The sequence below is a fragment of the Pundamilia nyererei genome, unplaced genomic scaffold (assembly GCF_000239375.1).
Source record: "Pundamilia nyererei isolate P.nyererei 1_Seehausen unplaced genomic scaffold, PunNye1.0 scaffold00395, whole genome shotgun sequence".
In the NCBI taxonomy this organism is placed as follows: domain Eukaryota; kingdom Metazoa; phylum Chordata; class Actinopteri; order Cichliformes; family Cichlidae; genus Pundamilia; species Pundamilia nyererei.
Window position 1 is genome coordinate 326,493 of NW_005187796.1, and position 17,411 is coordinate 343,903.

The 17,411-nt window shown below is 38.9% G+C and overlaps 1 protein-coding gene across 2 annotated transcripts in view; it reads left to right on the forward strand.

The window, feature by feature from the left end:
• Positions 1 to 1,137: 1,137 nt before the first annotated feature.
• The window catches only part of LOC102216215 (polycomb protein SCMH1-like), a 26,836-nt gene continuing 10,562 nt past the window's right edge, over positions 1,138 to 17,411 (forward strand). The window contains exons 1-7 of one of the 2 annotated variants that reach the window (XM_005753054.1): positions 1,138 to 1,217; positions 4,819 to 4,892; positions 5,158 to 5,226; positions 5,649 to 5,719; positions 7,636 to 7,870; positions 8,419 to 8,507; positions 8,802 to 9,045. In XM_005753054.1, coding sequence (XP_005753111.1) covers positions 4,871 to 4,892; positions 5,158 to 5,226; positions 5,649 to 5,719; positions 7,636 to 7,870; positions 8,419 to 8,507; positions 8,802 to 9,045 — 730 coding nt within the window. In that variant the 5' untranslated portion in view covers positions 1,138 to 1,217; positions 4,819 to 4,870. The remainder of the gene's footprint in view (positions 1,218 to 4,818; positions 4,893 to 5,157; positions 5,227 to 5,648; positions 5,720 to 7,635; positions 7,871 to 8,418; positions 8,508 to 8,801; positions 9,046 to 17,411) is intronic. The other variant, XM_005753053.1, reaches the window with a different exon arrangement.

The following is a 17,411-nucleotide window of genomic DNA, read 5'->3' on the forward strand; positions in this document are numbered from 1 at the left end:
ACAATTACTATGAGAGAGAAAAGTAATTACTGTTCATATACTGAGATTTGAAAGAGTTTGTTTTCTGCCACAGTGTCACAACTGGAAGAGGATCTTCACTTATAAACTACTGCCATGTGACAATATTTCTAGACTATTATGTAGCTATCTTTTAAATCTGTAGCTGTGTTACATAACTAATGCATTTAACTGAAATACTGTACACAAAACATACTTGAGGAACCTTAGTTGAGTATTTCTGTTACTCTATACTACTTTGGATGTTTATTCCATTACATATCAGGTAGAAACAGTTCATTCATTACTCCTATATAGTATGGTGCTGTTATAGTCACTGAATAAATAAATGGAGAAAGAAAAAAAAAGGGGGAAATATACTAGAATTAACCCAAAAGGCGTTTTTATACCCATGAAATTAACAAAAGCAAAACAAAAAAGTGACATATGTTCAATTAGCATTATTAGAAATACTTTTTACACAAATAAATACAACATACAAAATGTTACCTAATTATATTGGTAACAATCAATTAAAATGCAATTTTAGAAAACTGAACTGTTTGAAACAGACACGTTGTTACAACTGAAGTGACAAAGCAAACAAAATCAACTCCTTCTCAACCAGCCATGATTATATCAGCTTTGATAATATACCACAAATCACATCATTGTCATTTGCTGATTTTACTATTTAAAATGCATGATTTTCGCGAAAGCGCATTTATAGTTTTACATTAATAAATTATTCAAAATTCAAAATTGTAAATTTTGAATGTAACTGCTCTGTTGTTACTGTAACACAGATTACGTGTCTGTTTTTTCAGCTAATTTAATTTATTGATTAAAAACATTTTTTAATTATTAACACAGCTTACCTTCCGTCACTTACATTTCATGTCATCTCTATTCTCATCACCCCCTGTGCGATAATTAGCATGCCACAATAACAAAAATACACATAAAGAAAAAGATTTTCGTTTCCACGTGACATGCTGTTTAATATAAATACCCAACATGAATCAATACTTACTTAATACAAGGCCTAATTAATATTTCCCCTGCTCTAACCTGGTTATTTTTTTAACAAGAAGAAAAAAAAAGAAAAAATGAATTACAGCACTGCGCGGTGGACATGCGCGAAGCTGCAGCGAATATGGCGGCTTGCATCTGATAGAAAGTGAGGAGTCTCGCATCAAAATACCCAGTTGACACGGTTGGTACGGCTCATCCCTCTTTATTAGTCTCGTGTGTTGTTTTGTTTTCCGTGCTGCGGTCAAAAGCGCTCAGCTTTCCTACTATTAGCGCACGCAGTGTCGGACAGCGGTGCGTGTTTATACTGTAGTCTGTGCAGACGGGCAGCTCGGTGCTGCCTACAGTAGCTACATAGAACTCTGCAGCTTTCCCTTTGCTTTCTGTTTACTGGACTAATGCAGAGGATTGCTCTGCAACTGAGGAGGAAAAGAAAAACACCCGTTTAGCGCGATCCTGCAGCCTTGTGGTAACACCGCTGTGGATACAGTGTATCGTTAGCAGTGTTTAGCCCGTGTGAGGAGCACTGTCCCGCCCACTAAATGTGACCATAACCCAAATGAAAATGCGTCACAGACTTTTCTTCACATTTAAATTTCTACCTTCAGCTTATTTAACTTCCTCCCTCCTCACAGGCTGCAAATTTAAAAAAAAGAGCAATGCACGTTTAATTCTTTTTTATTTATTGTTTCCTCTAAACCTGCATGCTGTTCCATTTCAAAGCTTTTATGCGACTCATCTTTAATGCTGGTGCTGCGAAAACAGTTTGACTTGGAAAAAAAAGAAGAAAAGAAATATTTTGCTGTTAAAGTTATGGGGTCTGAAAGGATATCCCAAGTTATGATCGCGGAGGTGACGCCCTGCAGCGGCTCACACACCCCTCTGCCTCCCAGCAGCAGTAATGTGATCCCTTCACCGTCCTGTCTCCCAACTGTCCTGCCTCACAGAGGAAACACCAGGCCAGGCCGAGAGCGTGGTTTCAAACCCGGTTTTGGAAGCTCGTCTCACTCTTGTAACATTTTATTGAAGAAAAAAAAAAGCGAAGACAGTGATGCAGCGTAAATAAACATCCCTCATAATTAAAAAACCAAGTTATTATTCAATAGTTGAGTAAAGGTGTTATTATGTTATCTAATAATCAGCAAGTCACCTTCCCCCATTTGGTCGTTGAGAGTCCACGCAACCGTCTTCATTCTTCATCAGATAAATAATTTCTCACTTTATTTTTTTTCTGTTTGTCTCTGAAATGCAGTTAAAACTGAAATAATCAAAACTACCAGATGCTCAGTTTACAGTTAAGAACGTGCAGCGTTACTGTGCTGCACTGTAATCCACTATGTTTTTGCTCTCACGTTTATTTTTCCTCTTTATCTTTTGTGATGCTTTCAATTTTATTTCAAAATTAAAAGTAAAATAATAATAAGAACCACATTACTCTTTGGTTTTAAACTTTTTATTTCTTTGTTTTTTATTTTAGCATTTTTTTCCACATTTTCACTCCCAAACTAAAAAGAACAGCAAAAATATTAATAATAAAAAAAGAAGTTAGATTAATTATTAATAGAAATAAACAAGGTATCTTTGACTCTTAATTAAGAGTCAGAAAAAGCTTTTGGGGGAAGATGACTGAGATTTGTTTTATTGGCCGCCTTTATCTTTGGTCAAGAAACAAAACAAACTTTCTGTGTTCCTCTGTTATTGCTTTGCTAGCTTTCTTCCACAACTGGAAATCCTAATAATTTAGTGACCAGTGAACATAACACAGTCAAAAATCAGTTTGTAGTATAAGAAAGATTTTTTTTAATTTAAACATGTGTGCCTTATAAAAAAATAAAACTAAAATCAGTGACAAACACTTTGACAGCTCCTGTTGAGTGAGAGTTACGGCTTTTTCACGTCTTCTCACTGTTCCGTTTTGTGAACGTCGCACTAATCCCAGATCAGTGGCTGCATGAGTGGAAATGGAGATTGTAAAAATTAAGTGCTTCCTGGTCTGTGGGGCAGTTTTGTCTGACCCTCTTGAGGAAGGCGGACAAACCAATGCAAACACTGAACCGGTCTGGAGCTGGAATCCTTTTCATGTCTGCCAGCAGACGTCCCACTTCCACACGTCTTAATGGCTTTTTATGGCAGCTTGGAATCTTTATGGCTTCTTCTGACTCAGTGGGATTCATTGCACAGGGGGGGTTAGAGAGAGGGGGGTTTCAGAGGGAGGATCGGCCACAATACATTGCAGATGCTAAAACTTTGAAGCACAAAGAAAGGAGACATTGTGAGGCTTCTGAAGACATCTTAACCTTTGGATTTGTGGATTTAATTTGTATTTTTGTCTCTTTTGTGTGCTGTGGATTACTTTTTTTCTTCTCTTCAGTTTGAGCTGTAGCTATGTACAGAACTTGCATGGAGTGGCACTGTGCTGAAGTTTCTCTTAAAATTGATCCTCGGTTTTGGACCAGATTCGGAGCTTAAGCAGTGTGGTAACAGTTTGATTTTCTTGAAAAAGGAGTAATAATGGTTGAAAAGCTGCTAGCAGATGAGTTCACATGGAATTGAACTAGTTAAAATGAGTGGTAGTGAGCATTTGTTGGACATGTTTTACCTCTTTGCCTCTGCTTGAAGTTCATTGTTTGTTTTGCACAATGAACAGCTCTTGCGCATCCTCTACGACCCCTGAAATTTAAATGTGGAAAGTTTAGGTAAATTATAGGTTACAGTTAGAAAAATAACACAGAGGGCTTTGAGAAATGGCTGATTTTCATCCTATAAAATGACTAAAACATGTTAATCCAGCTCTGTCAGTACTTCCCTAACTTGTCTGTATTGTGCCACAAGTGGCACTCAAACAAGTGTGGATGCTATGTTTGGTAGGTACTATTTTTAGCCATGTTTGGATTCAATTGGTTGTAGAAGCACTTGACTCAAAGTAATGGTTACAAACGGTCGCCTGGTGCAAAAGCACGGCTCACTATGCTTTTAGGTAATTCACAACAACAGGAGTAAGTTAGTAGGCTTTGGCTACACAGTTGGATAGAGTCATTTTTCATTTTTGGTCTTTTTCCCTGAGATTTGTTGAGAGTGAGCAAAATATCACAGCATTTTTGAAAATGGTCAAGCAGGCTTATTTGCGAAGCAATTTTAAACAACGAGGTAAATGGGTGTACTTTACAGATGACAGAAAAGGCGAAAGACGACTTAAAAAGACATTTCAACAAGATTTAGACGAAACAGAGTGCAAGATAAAATAAAACAGACTAAACAGGAAATTACACATTAGAGTGGACTACTACACAGACAGAAAATTTAATAAAAAAAGCTTTTTTTCCTCCAGTTTGTAATTCATAGAAACTGAATGTTGCCTTGCGGTGTATAGTTTTAATCTTGTGGACAGCAAGCAGACATGTTCCAGACAATCTGAGAGGTCTGGACTTTTCATAATGTAGCAGCAGATCTGAAATGTAATTTAGCTCTAAACTATTTAGTGCTTTATAAAACTGCAGTAGTATTCCAAAGTAAATTCTCCAATATTCTGGAAACTAGAGGAACGTCAGCTTTCTAAGTGGAAAAAAAAGTGGACGCATTTTTAAAACAAGTTTATAATCTGTTAATGTTGTTACGTGGGCTTAGTACAGAGTATTTTCCATTTAATTATCTGAAATAATCAAATTTCTAATGTTGTCGTAAGTATAAGTTTATGTTACATGAAAACCCTCAACGGAAATTGCTTGTGGCTATTAAGTGGTTACATTTGATCTCTACTGAGATGAACTCTTTTGACTGTGTTATTTCTAGCATCTGTTTGGGTAGCTGCCTGCCTGACTTGACCCGAAGAAGCACAGTCATCATGGGCCGAACGCCACACAGAGGTAAGCCTGCACAGTGCCTTTGTGCCAATTTGATCCAAAAACCCCAAACTAGAAGGTACATCCCAAAACAAAATCCTCGCTGATTTTCTTTTGTTTTTTCTTTCTTTTGTTTTTTTAACAAAGACACGATTGGAGTCTTTTATGTTTGGTATGTTTGAGGTAGTTTGAGAACTGTTACAATGCCTTCATTCTCACAGTAATTAAAGTCTGTATATCAGAAGCTCCATAATTCTGATGAGCCGTTCAATCACCGCTTTGATTTCAGATCAAAAGGAGGAGAAGAAGGAGAGACGGAGCAGCATCACAGCGGGCTCTGCTCTCGACAAGTCTAATGGTTAGCTGTGCAGATCTCTGCCTTGTCACTCCTCTTTGTTAACCCTCTCATTATCAGTCTAATTTAAACCTTTTTTTTATTAATCCAGCCACTGCAGTGTCACCACTTCCACAGTTAATAACTCATTATGTCTTTTTTTAGTAAGTTTCCGGGGTAGGTTAACAAAAGCACCCCTGCTTTTCTAACAGTATTACTCACGTTCTTTTGTGTATTTCTGACATCCTGCGCAGACTAAGCTTTACTTTGCTTTTATAAATATAAAGTGGGGATTGCTTCTTTTCCTTTCACTTAAATTAGCCTTAGTGTTATTACAAGGGTTTTTTGGTGAATGGGTTTAATTTAAAAACGGAAATTTTTTTTACACTTTTTTGACCCGTTCTGTATCTGACTGATCTGCGTTTTGTTTCCGTCCTCTGTGCCAGAACCGTTCAGCTGGGAGGAATATCTGAGAGAAACGTCCTCCACTGCAGCGTCGCCCTCTTGCTTCAAACAGGTACTTGATCATTAAGAAGCTTTTTTAAGATGCCATATCATTAATTTCCCTTTTCAGCATATTGCTTCTTTCCTGGCACAAAAACTTTCTGTGATGATTTCAGACAAAAGAGGTACTTCCTGATTAGTGTATTTAAAAAAAAACCCACATATAGTATTTATTTACAAGAAACATTTCAGTCAACACGATGTTGTGAGTGGAGTTTGTTTCATATGCAATGATCCACAGTGTTGTGAAGTAAGCATAGGCATTAATATGGAGTTGGTCCCTATTTGCAGAGTTTCCACTCTTCTGGCTTTCTACAAGATTTTGGAGTGTTTTGTGGGAACTTTGTGCCATTCATCCAAAAGAGCATTTTTGAGGTCAGACACTGATGCTTGGCAAAAGGGCCTGGCTGTTCTAGTTCATCCCAAAGGTGTTTGATGCGGTTAAGGTCAGGGTCATTCAAGTTCTTCCACACCAAACTTCAACCGATGCCTTTAAAGGCCTTTGTTTGTGCAAATGGGGCTCTGTCATGCTGGAAAAGAAAAGGGCCTTCTCCAGACTGTTCCCACAAAGTTAAAAATATGGAATTGTTCGAAATGTAATGTTAAGGTGCTGTATGCATGACAAGTGAATTGGTTTCCAGTAAAGAGCTGAATTTTGCACAACTCCCATTTTTATGAGCTTTACCCCACTGGTTTAAGGATTTTTCAGCTTTATGTCATCGGTTTAAATTGTTAGAAAAATAAAAAGTTATCAAAATCTAATAAGTAAAATTCTGAGAAAAATGAAAAACTGGTAAAGTATTACATCTTGAAAGTAACCTTCCAGACATAACTGTAAGAAAAACCTTGACTGGCTCCCAAACATATGAGCACAATTTGTAATATGAACCATAATAGTTAATTCTGGCTTTTTACCTTAAATATTTCCTCAGTTTGTAACATTTGTTATCCTTTTTGAAAGTTTTCTGTGTTTTTCCTCAGCTGTCAGTAAATACATCCATAATTAAAAAGACATCGCAGTTACAAACATTACATGCATTAATATCAAAGAGCGCTGTGGCAGCAGCAGCAACGTCACTGAGGATCAAAACACCACAATCTACATGCAACACACAATCCATATCACCTGGATGTGTGCAACAGGATTGTTCCTGAGCCCTCTGCCTCTCATTTCTTTGTATTCTGGACCTGACATAGAGCCTGAGAGATGGACTTGAGCCTTCAGATCCAATGGCTGTTAAGCCATTCTTAATATAGGGAAACAGGGAGAAGGTATGCCAAACTACTCATGAAGTGGACTGAAAATCAGTGGCAAGAGGTCTCATTTACAGCATGTACAGACGAGTTCAGCAGAGTGGTACAACAATGAGTGTTTCAGTCATCAGTCATGGATTGCCTTCCCCAAAGAACAGAACAAAAGGCAGCCAACATCCAAGGAAGAGCTTTCAAGAAACCCGGAGAACTATTCCTGAAGACAACTTAAAGAAATGACAAGCTGCCTGAGTGAGTTCAGGCTGTACTGAAGAATAAAGGTGGTCATACCAATTATTAGCTTTCCAGCTTGGTAGAATTGTAAAAGCTCAGTTTTTGTCTTATATACTGTGTTTCCATTTGTGTGGGTGCACATGTTTCAAAAAATTGCTGCACCTCTTTCCTGTTTTCCAGAAAAAATGAAAGAAATGGAAGTGGCTCAAGACTTTTGCACAGTACTGTATACTGAACGACATAAAGTGGTTCTCGGGCACCGCGTCAAATATAATCAGATGGGCTAAATACCACAGGCTGCAAAAGTCACAAAAAACTAAGACGGTTACTAACAACTGTTTTTCTTGTAGTTGTTATTGCCAGTACACATTCGAGGAATATTAGCAGACTCATCTTTCATGTTCAAGGAGCGATGACTGAAGGTCTGTTGGTATCCCTCTGCAGTCCAGAGTCCCCCCCACCAATGACTTCAAGGCAGGTATGAAACTTGAAGCACGGGACCCTCGCAACTCTAACTCGGTGTGCATCGCAACGGTGATGGGGATGATGGGCACTCGGCTACGCCTGCGTCTGGATGGTAGCGACAACACCAACGATTTCTGGCGGCTGGTCGACTCGTTGGACATCCAGCCAATAGGAACCTGCGAGAGGAACGGAGACATGCTGCAGCCGCCGCTCGGTGGGTGCCTTCCTGCTGTTACCGGGAACAATTTGGATTATTAAGACTTCCATGTAACGTTCAGTGTTTGTTTGTAAATTGAACTATCTGAATGATTACAGTTCCTAGAAACTAAAAACTTACTCAAATATATTTAACAAAATATGAGAAGCATGTACATAATGCATTGAAAACATAACATTATGATCGGTATTATTTGGTTTTAGAGCATACACAAAATAATTTTGTACTTAATTTGCCTAATTGAACTCTCCCAGTGACTGTATGTTGGAAAAGGGTGTATGTTATGTTGTATGTGTGTTTCGACTTGTAATAGTAGGAAAAGCACAAGTGTTCCTTGAAAATGTTTTCGTCTTTAAGTGCAGTTTGGTGACATTGAGTCCTATTTTAAAATAAACAGAATAAAAATATCCTGCACTTAAAGGTGCTTCATCATATTTGTGGAAGAACCATGTAGAAATCCAGTGTGAACGTGAAGAGAAGTCCTGGTCAGTAATTTGCAGCATTAACAATCAGGTTAAACTGAATTGTTTTGGCCTTGTGTACAGGTTTCAGGATGAATGCCTCCTCCTGGCCCATGTTCCTCTTACGGACGCTCAGCGGTGCAGAGATGGCCCCAGCCTCGGCTTTTAAGAAGGTAATGACAAAAAAGAAGAGGGCAGCTATGTTTAGTGAAAATAATGTTTAGAAACTGGATAGAAATTTGTAATAGTAAACAGTTTTTTAGGGATTTTTTTTTATATGCTCAAACAACAGCACGGCCTTTACTAAGTTAATTTTGTCCATTTTAATCACACAATGAAATCTTACTCCGTATGTGGACTCCGTGGTTCACATTCACCTTCTGCACAGTTTATCTGCCATTAAAATAAAGCTCCATTAGATTTGCAGGATTCATTTTATTTGCATGTATATTTACGTGTTTCTTTAGGAACCTGCCAGCCCTGCCAAAAACTACTTTCAGCCTGGTATGAAGCTAGAGGCAGTGGACAGGAAGAACCCTTACCTGATTTGTCCCGCCACAGTGGGTGAGGTCAGAGGTCAGGAGATTTTTGTCATGTTCGACGGCTGGCGAGGCGCCTTTGACTACTGGTGCCCCTTCGACTCCAGAGACATCTTCCCTGTCGGCTGGTGTGCCCTGACGAAACACAACCTGCAGCCACCCGGAAACTTCTGTGAGTGCTGCTTTGGTTCATGTGTTTTTTTCTCATGCATTTTTAGGGCTTTTTAAAAAATCTGTTTATGTGAATAAACAGTTAAAATAAATAACTCGAGAATGAGGTGACATGGGATATTCAAACTGATACCATAAGTATATCTATTTGAATGCCAGCGACCTCGACCTCTAGGTCAGAGGTTGAGTTTCCTGAAAATCTTGTGAATGCGATAACTTTAGAACAAGGCTACGTAGGATTTTGAAATTGATACCATAGGTGTATCTACTAGGTGGCTGGTGGGTTGGGGGAGATGCTAACAGTTCACAGCGAGAAGGTCCTGGTTTCAAAGCCACTGGATCACTGAAGCTTTCAGTGTCTTTGTGTCCACTGGCTTCACACCATAAATTGGCTCTCTGTGAATGGTCCTCAGATGGACAATTTCCAGATGTTTTGAACACTCACTGTCATTATATATATTTTTTGTGAAATTAAAAAACAAAACAAAAACAAACGCAGGCAGAGGTTTGTTGTGTTCAGTAATTTTATCTTAGCAATGGGATTCATGTTATCATGGAACAGAAGGTTCCTATGTGAGAAGTTTGGCTCAAATTTACGGAATTAATTACCAAGCCTTCTATTATTTATTCCTGGTTGGTAATCTTGGTCAGATCTCGGGCACTACACGTTTTGGCCTCTAGAGAGCAGCAGAGTATAAATGCTGACGTGTGTCAGAGCTGTGGCATTACATTGAGATCAGAGTGGCAGAGATAACTGTGTGCGTGAAACATGGTTGTAAAAACCAAAGTATTGACCTAGTTGTTGTGTGCTTTCACTTCTCTTTAAATAGGCTTGAGGTTTTTACTTCGCTTAAATAGAGAGAAGAAGCGCGAGCCTCGCTCTCGCCATTTTAAAGACAGACAGGCTTTGTCTTAAAATAGGAGTGCCTTATTTTTCTGTCAGAGCTTCAGTTTTTACTTTGCATCAGAAAACATTTGAAACTCTTTCAGTCAGATTAGCGTCATATTCTCTTCATATTTCTGCTGACATTTTATTTATTGGTTAGTAAGAGATTCACTGTGTACAACAGGAACTGTACCCTGCATTTACATAGACGTGCAGAGGGACGCAAACAGGATTATCTTGAATAAAAAATCATCTGTGGCAAACTGTGAGGGTGCTAAGTTTGCAACGAGTCGTTTACTTGATTAAGTGAAATTAACTGCGTTTATTCAGTTACTCAATTTGTTGTGGTGTGAACGTTGAGAGTGAGCTGGTCCATCAGCTTCAGCTCTGTGAGGAATAGATGCATTTTGTGTTGGTTGTATTACAGCTAATATACATTTCTGTGTGTGTGTCTTATTATTTATTCTCACAAATGCTCAAATGCTGCAAACCATATAAGGGAATTAAGAATTATGCCTTTTGCTCAGTGTCAGCATGGATAGACTGCAGTCCCGCTGCACTCCTGGTCGGATAAGCAGCAAGAAAATAAATGGACCTGTGCTATGTAGGCTACGTAGGATTTGTAGCCACAAGTTTGTATATGTTGCCCCCGGTTAGGCTTTTATGGTAAAACAGTGAGGCTAACAGTAAAATAAACACAGACAAATGAACCAACGCAAAGAGTCGGAAACAGTGACTAAAACAGGACAGGATATGAGAAGCACAATGGCTGAAAACAGAAGTTAAGAACAATCACAAAAAAAACTTCTCCCTTCAGTGGGTTGATTATTTACATTAAGGATGTTACAGTGTTTTATATAATGATAAGGATATTCAGATGCTTCACAAAAACAAACAACAAAACCTCATTTAAAACAGTCCGATATTAATAATTCCTGATCTAGTAACTTTACACAAGCATTATGAGCAAAATGCTTTAAGTTAATTCATTATTAATCAGCTATTATTAGTTTTAATGAGCCAGTTGAGGTGAAGCTTTAGCCTCATATGGTGTGATTAAGTTGTAGTTAAAGTGTAATGAGATTATAAAAATAACTGAAATAAAATAAAATGTAAATACTCGGATTAAGTATCACTATCATGATGATGTTATTACCAGTAAAAGATGTCATAATCACTGCTCCCTGTTCTTAAGTGTTACTCATTTAGTTTTTATAACAGGTCAAATATTTCAAGATGGTTTCTTTGTCTGAAATCATATAGCAGGCGGTGCTTGCAGAGCCTTTTTACAATAATTATTTTAGTCAGCTCCAAGCAGCAGGAGTTGGAAATAATGTATTAAACTGTAATAAATAAATATAAGAATGTAATCAATATAGTTCATGCAGCACCAGAAGCTTTTCAGACAATGGACTGTCTTGGTCCGTAGTCAAGGTTGTTTAACAAAAGTGCAAAAAATCTGTAAAGCTAACCAGTTTAGGAATGTCAAGGCTTCAGTTGTATTTGTTCTTTGTGTGTGTTGACTTGGCTCGGTTGGCGGGGTTATGACCCACCGCTCTGACCTCCACACAGAGTCTGCAGAGTTCCCTGAAGACTCAGCTTAAGCAGATTCCAGTTTCTGATCTTTTTATCATACATTAGCGCTGCTTTCCATAACTGCAGGCTGTTTTAATGTGCGGTAGCTCGGTCTGCTCTTTCCTCCTTCTTGCCCTTTTGAAGACGTGACAAAGTTGTGTGGCAGCTAGAGCAAAACGGCAATCATTGATTTTTTCCACGGAGATACAGTTTTGGTCACGAAAGAACACATTTCAGTTTATAATCCTCTGAAACGTTTTGTATGTGGGGGAACTTATTTGTCCTGTTTCGCTGAATTAAGTATGTACAATGAGACCTAATGCCTTAAACGTTAGTGCAGCATATGTGGAGAAAATTGAGCTTATGTCTCTGGACACTGGAGAGGAAAAATATCACAGGAGATGACAACATAAAGATCATTAATGTTGAAGATCTTTATCAAAGCCTATAATTATTTTTTGTTTGAATAATTATGTGTCTTTAATCGTCCACTTAAACTAAAGATCTATCTTGTGGATTTGTAGCTTTTTAAAATTTTTATTGTTAATGAGTTTTCAGTACTTGTGCAGTCTTTATTCTTATTAAAAATGCTTTTTCAATTGCTGGGAGCTTCTTAGAAAGCTTGTTTGATTAAATCTGAAAACATTTGCATTTAATCCGGTACTGTAAGTCCCTGTGACAATTTTGCAAAGTAGACATGGCCACGAGATAGTGAGAGGCATAGACCAAAGTTTCAGACTGCTCTAATGATGTGGAAAGTTTGGCAAGAAATTCATCTGTTAAAATACTTAAAATATTTATAAATGCTTCGCCAACTATGTGAAGATCTGTCAAATGCGCGTGCTTGTGTGAAACATCTAAAGACAGAAAAACACTGTGCTGCTTCTTTAAGTACTGTGTCGTTTTTCTGTGGAGGCATGTGGGACAAAACAGTCCTAGTGTGAGCCTGTGGGAATTCGAGCTTCCGTTCCTATTATTAGTGTGAGGGCAGCACTGAGCTATTAACTATCAATCAGCGTGCATTACGTGCTAATTACACTCAGCAGTTACGTAGCATGTTTCCATGTGATTTTATCCAGTGCAAAATGCTCAGAGTTCAGCTGTTTAGTTTCTTTGGCTGCTATTTAGACACTTGCCATCCATCAAAATCACGTTGACGAATGGCTCTTGAGGTAGTCTGTTGACTCTGAAACTGGGGTTTCTAAACAAAGTTTAGCAGGTGTAATAAATATCAATCCTCCCCATGTTTGCTGTTAAGGTCATCAGCTCCCATCTAGCAGTTTCCTCGCCTTTAGCCACTTGTTGGTGTTCCCTGTTTGAAGAAGCTTGTGGTACTGAATAAAGCAAGAATCTTGATTAATAGGGAGGTGTGTGCATGTGTGTGTCTTTTTCTTTTTTGTCTTTTTGTGGGTCGTCCACATAACTGATGGATGACAACAGTTATGTGCCATGTCAGAGCATGTTTGCAGTCCTGGGGCAGGGACGTTTGCAGCTTGTTTGTGTTTCTGTCCACTAAAAAGATATTAAATCCCACTGTAGCTCTGTGAATTACACTCAAGCTGGCAAAATATTAATCACCAAAGGTGAGAAATGGCATCGTTACGTAACGTTCTCCATGTGAGTTTTCCACAGTCTTTATTTCTGGGGAAAGCCACCCCCTCATTTCTTCATAGTTTGCTACAAAAGTGTGAAATGGGCACAGCAATTTATTGAAATGTGTGTAGACGTTAATGAAAATACAGTATATGAGGCAAAAACAGAGTCTGTACAATTCTATATCTGCTTGAAATTTAATATTTGGTATGATCACCTTTATTGTTCATCTCTCTTAGGTAAGCTTGTCATTTCTTAGTCTTCAGGAATAGTTCTCCAGGTTTCTTGAAGGAGATTTCCAGACCTTTGATGCTCTTGGATGCCAGCTGCTTTTGCCAATCAGATGCTTTCCAGATGGTATTGAGTGGAGGATCAGAATCTGGTGGTGCTTGGCTGTGTGCGTAATTCTGTCAATTTTGTCAAGCTTTCCAATACTGAAATACAGAGCCACACCATGGCAGAACCATGGAATTACCATCAAATTTCAGATCTGCTGCCAATGATTTTCAGTCCAGTTCTTGTGTAATTTGGATACCTCATCGTTTTCTCCCTGTTTCCTTTCTTTAATAATGCTTTCTTTGGCAGCCACTCTTGAGACCATTTCTGGACGGATCAACTGAAGGGCCAGAAGTCTTTGCTGGATTGTTTCCTATGTCTTAATGACATGACTTTCAAATATTGTTTATCTGCTGTAGGTAGTTGTTAGGCCTACCACATCTTCTTTTGTCCTATAATTGAACAGTTTCCTCAATTTGTTTAAGGACACACTGCACACCATGCTTAGATATGCAACATGTTCAGTCAAAATTTCTTCGGGAATCACTTTGATGGCCCAAAAATGCTATTTTATTCCTGTCAAACTGTGTTATCTTTGGCAGTTTTCATTAATTCAACCAAAGAAATGGGAGATTTTTTTTTAAAATAAAAGCCTGCTAGTAACAAAGTACCTACAATAACCACAACACACCTGTCTTATGTCTACACATAACAGAAAACTTGTTAAATTCGATTAAGTTTTATGTTATGTGTAGAAAAACACAAAACAAAAACGGGAGAGGAGAGAGAGAGGCGCGAAAAAGACACACGGGAGAATTAAGTGACTAAACAATGACAAAAGAAACATAAATGTGAAAATGTTCAGGTAGAAGGACTAGATGGAAAATGAGTGAAAAGCGGCCAATGTCCAAAGACTTAAAAAGACCTTCAGAAGACTGGAAACTATGACGTGAACTCTTAGGTGTGAATATCGCACCTAACTGCTGCTGTAATTTACGGAGATGCTGCGCTGTCTCGTCGTTTTTGTGGCATTGACAATGATGCTAATTGAATTGAATTGAATTGAACTGAATTCAAACAGCCAGTGTGCAATCGTCTTGATTCATATGAACTCTGACAAGTTGCAGAAAGTGACAAAAAAGTGACACCCCCCCCCCCCGAACTGACAAAACCTGGCTTTTTATTATGTGGTTTAGTGTGTTTAAGCAAGTGAGTGAACATGCAGCAGTCCCCTTCAGTTTTACAGCAATGAGGCCATTGTTAGTTATTCCATTTGGAAGCAATTTTGAGTGTGACAGACGGGTTAACAGAAGGACAGAGAAAGCCTCATCTGCAGACTTTGTGCATTCTTCCAGTGAAATGTCATTGTAACTCCTGAATTCTTCCAGATGACTTTTTCTTTTTTCCATCTGAAATGAATACAGCTGAGTGATTTAACAGTGCTGCTCCGCCAGCCATTGTTTAAGCTCCTGATTTACTCACGGTTTGTAGTGAATTAGTGCTGCTTTTTTTATGGTAAAACGCTGCTACGCAAACAGTGACACTAACAAGCCCACACAAACAATCTAAACCAGCGACTAAAATAGAACAGGATATGCTAGAAAAATGAATGAAAACAGAAGGTAAGATCAAAAACTAAAAAACAACAACAAAAAAAAGGTATTTAGAGAGAAAACGTCTGCTTTGAACATCTGTTTTTAGTGTGATCAAAACCAGAGTCTCAGCCTTTCTTTGTGAAACTATCTCCAAGTCTGCGTGTGCGTGAGGTTTTTTCCCTTTGTGTGCACTCTGAAGAGGGGGAGAAAAAAGAATAATGTAAACCACTAGACAGCTACCATGTTTGGATGCGAATAAGTGAATAAGTAGGGCTTGGTTGAGGTGTTAATGAGCTGATAATTATCTGTGCATGTGCGAACAGGAGTGAGAGACTCTGTAATTACTACTACGTTTAAAAATTCTCATTAGCTTTCATCAAAATTCTCCTGTTGCGACCCTGCTACATACTTTTGAAAGAAGCTACAGGGGACGCCAAGATTGGGTGTAATTATTTTCCTTTTTGTACTGTAAGTATTTGTCATTATGCCTGTTTTTTTTTTTAACTTTTGGTGTGATGCGTCTTTGTGTTAGTTTATTTGTCTCTTCTCTCTGAATAATGCATGAAGGGTAGAGCTCGTCGCCATGTTAGCACACGTTGACACACGTTGACACACGGCAGTCATCTTTTGTTTGTTTTGAGGCAAATTAATACTTCTCGTCGTCTTAGATTCTTATGCACAGGATTTACACATCTTTAATTATTTCTAAGTCTCACTTTATACCCGCAGTATGCTTAATGGGCACACAAGCAGGAAGATATTGGACTTAGACATTCAGTAACAATCAGTGCAAAGGAAAGAAAGCATTCTTGCAAAAGCAGACATAAAAAACAATGATGTTATCAAATGAACATAGGTCTATTAGTGCTGTAGAGTTAAGAAAATATTTTTTTCTTGAATCTGCAACATCAGCACTCCTTTTTTCCCTTTAGAAACAGATTAAGTTGTCTCTGAAGGGACTTTTCCCATGCTGGCTTCCTCTGGCTGCTCTGTTCCGCATTGTTCCAGAGTGAGGGTGCTATCCAACTATGCCACTGCTTCCTGATGCTGGACCTGGCCATCTTTCATCAGGGAATGTCTGAATAGGCTAGGGTTACACTGGTGGGGGGTGTGGGTGCTCCTTGGTTGCGACAGTGTATGTGTGTGTGTTTCTATGTTGAGTGTGAGCTTGCTTGTGTGTGCGCCAACTCCAAGAGTTTGCCCCTTTTCACCCGTCTCAATCAGGACTCTTCTGATCCAGGTTAACCTCTCTTCACCCCCTACAACCCCTACTTTCCCATCCCCCATCCGCTCCGGAGCCCCACCATTAACCCCTGTCCCCTCCCTCATCTCCCCCCTCCCCGAGAGGCTTGCTTAGAAGCAGGTGACTGATGTAGACTGTCGATATAGCCTACAGATAACACTAATAAAGGGCTCAACTCAGTTCCCTCCACACACCCACTCTTCCTTCCCTCCCTCCTTTTCTTTACTCCTCCCAAAACCCCTATGCAAATCTTACCACCCCTCCCTCACCCCTCACCCGCCTGCTCATTCATTGGGAGGGAAGCTTTGCAGCAGCTTCGACCAATGGCAAAAGCAGGAGCAGCGTGGGCTTTGTTGTGGGCTTCTGCCGGGAGAAAGCTAGAGAGACGGAGAGAGGAAAGACCCACGGAGGCAAACTGAGAAAGCAGCTGATAGAGGCGCAAAAAATAGACAACAAAGTACAGATGAAGACAGGATATCAGAGAAAGTTATGAAGAGGAAATAACAGGCTGGGACAGAAATCAACAACAGGCTGAAAGAATAAAGAGTTGCTTCAAAGAGAGAACCAGGAAGCAACTGTTCTCACTCACTAGTATTGTTATACACACTACTGTTACTATCGGCTAGCGGCTGCCTTAACTTCCAGTATTACTAATACTGCTACTACTACGAACACCACAACTGCAGAAGTGAAGCTCTTCGTTTCCCTGCCGAGGATTTCCTGGTGAGTCGCCTTTGTTTATCAAGTTAATATTCTTTTTGCGCTTGTGCAAATGAAAGAAAAACCTCTTGTGAGGTTGATGTGAGCTACAGTTTCACACACATAGTGATCTGCTGTCTGATTTTGGAGCAGTAACATATTTCTGAGTGGGCTGTGCTTCACTGTGTTTCACAAATCTGCTGTTTTCTAACTGAAACATGTCTGAGAATCTAACAAATTAACAATGCTGGACACAATCATGAATTTCCTCAAAACAGGAAGTAGTGGTAGTAGAAGTGCGTTCATATAATTTCTTTTTAATATAATTGAAATGATTGTGTAGTTTACTAGAAAACTCCCGATTCCCTTTATGGTGTTGCTGTATCGAAAGCTAAAAAAAAAAAAAGGAAGTGAAAAGTGATCCTACATTTCACAGAAAAGTTGTTTCACAAGTATAGAGGACTTGTTTGGTGTGAGGGGTTCAAGCTGCTTTCTTTGTT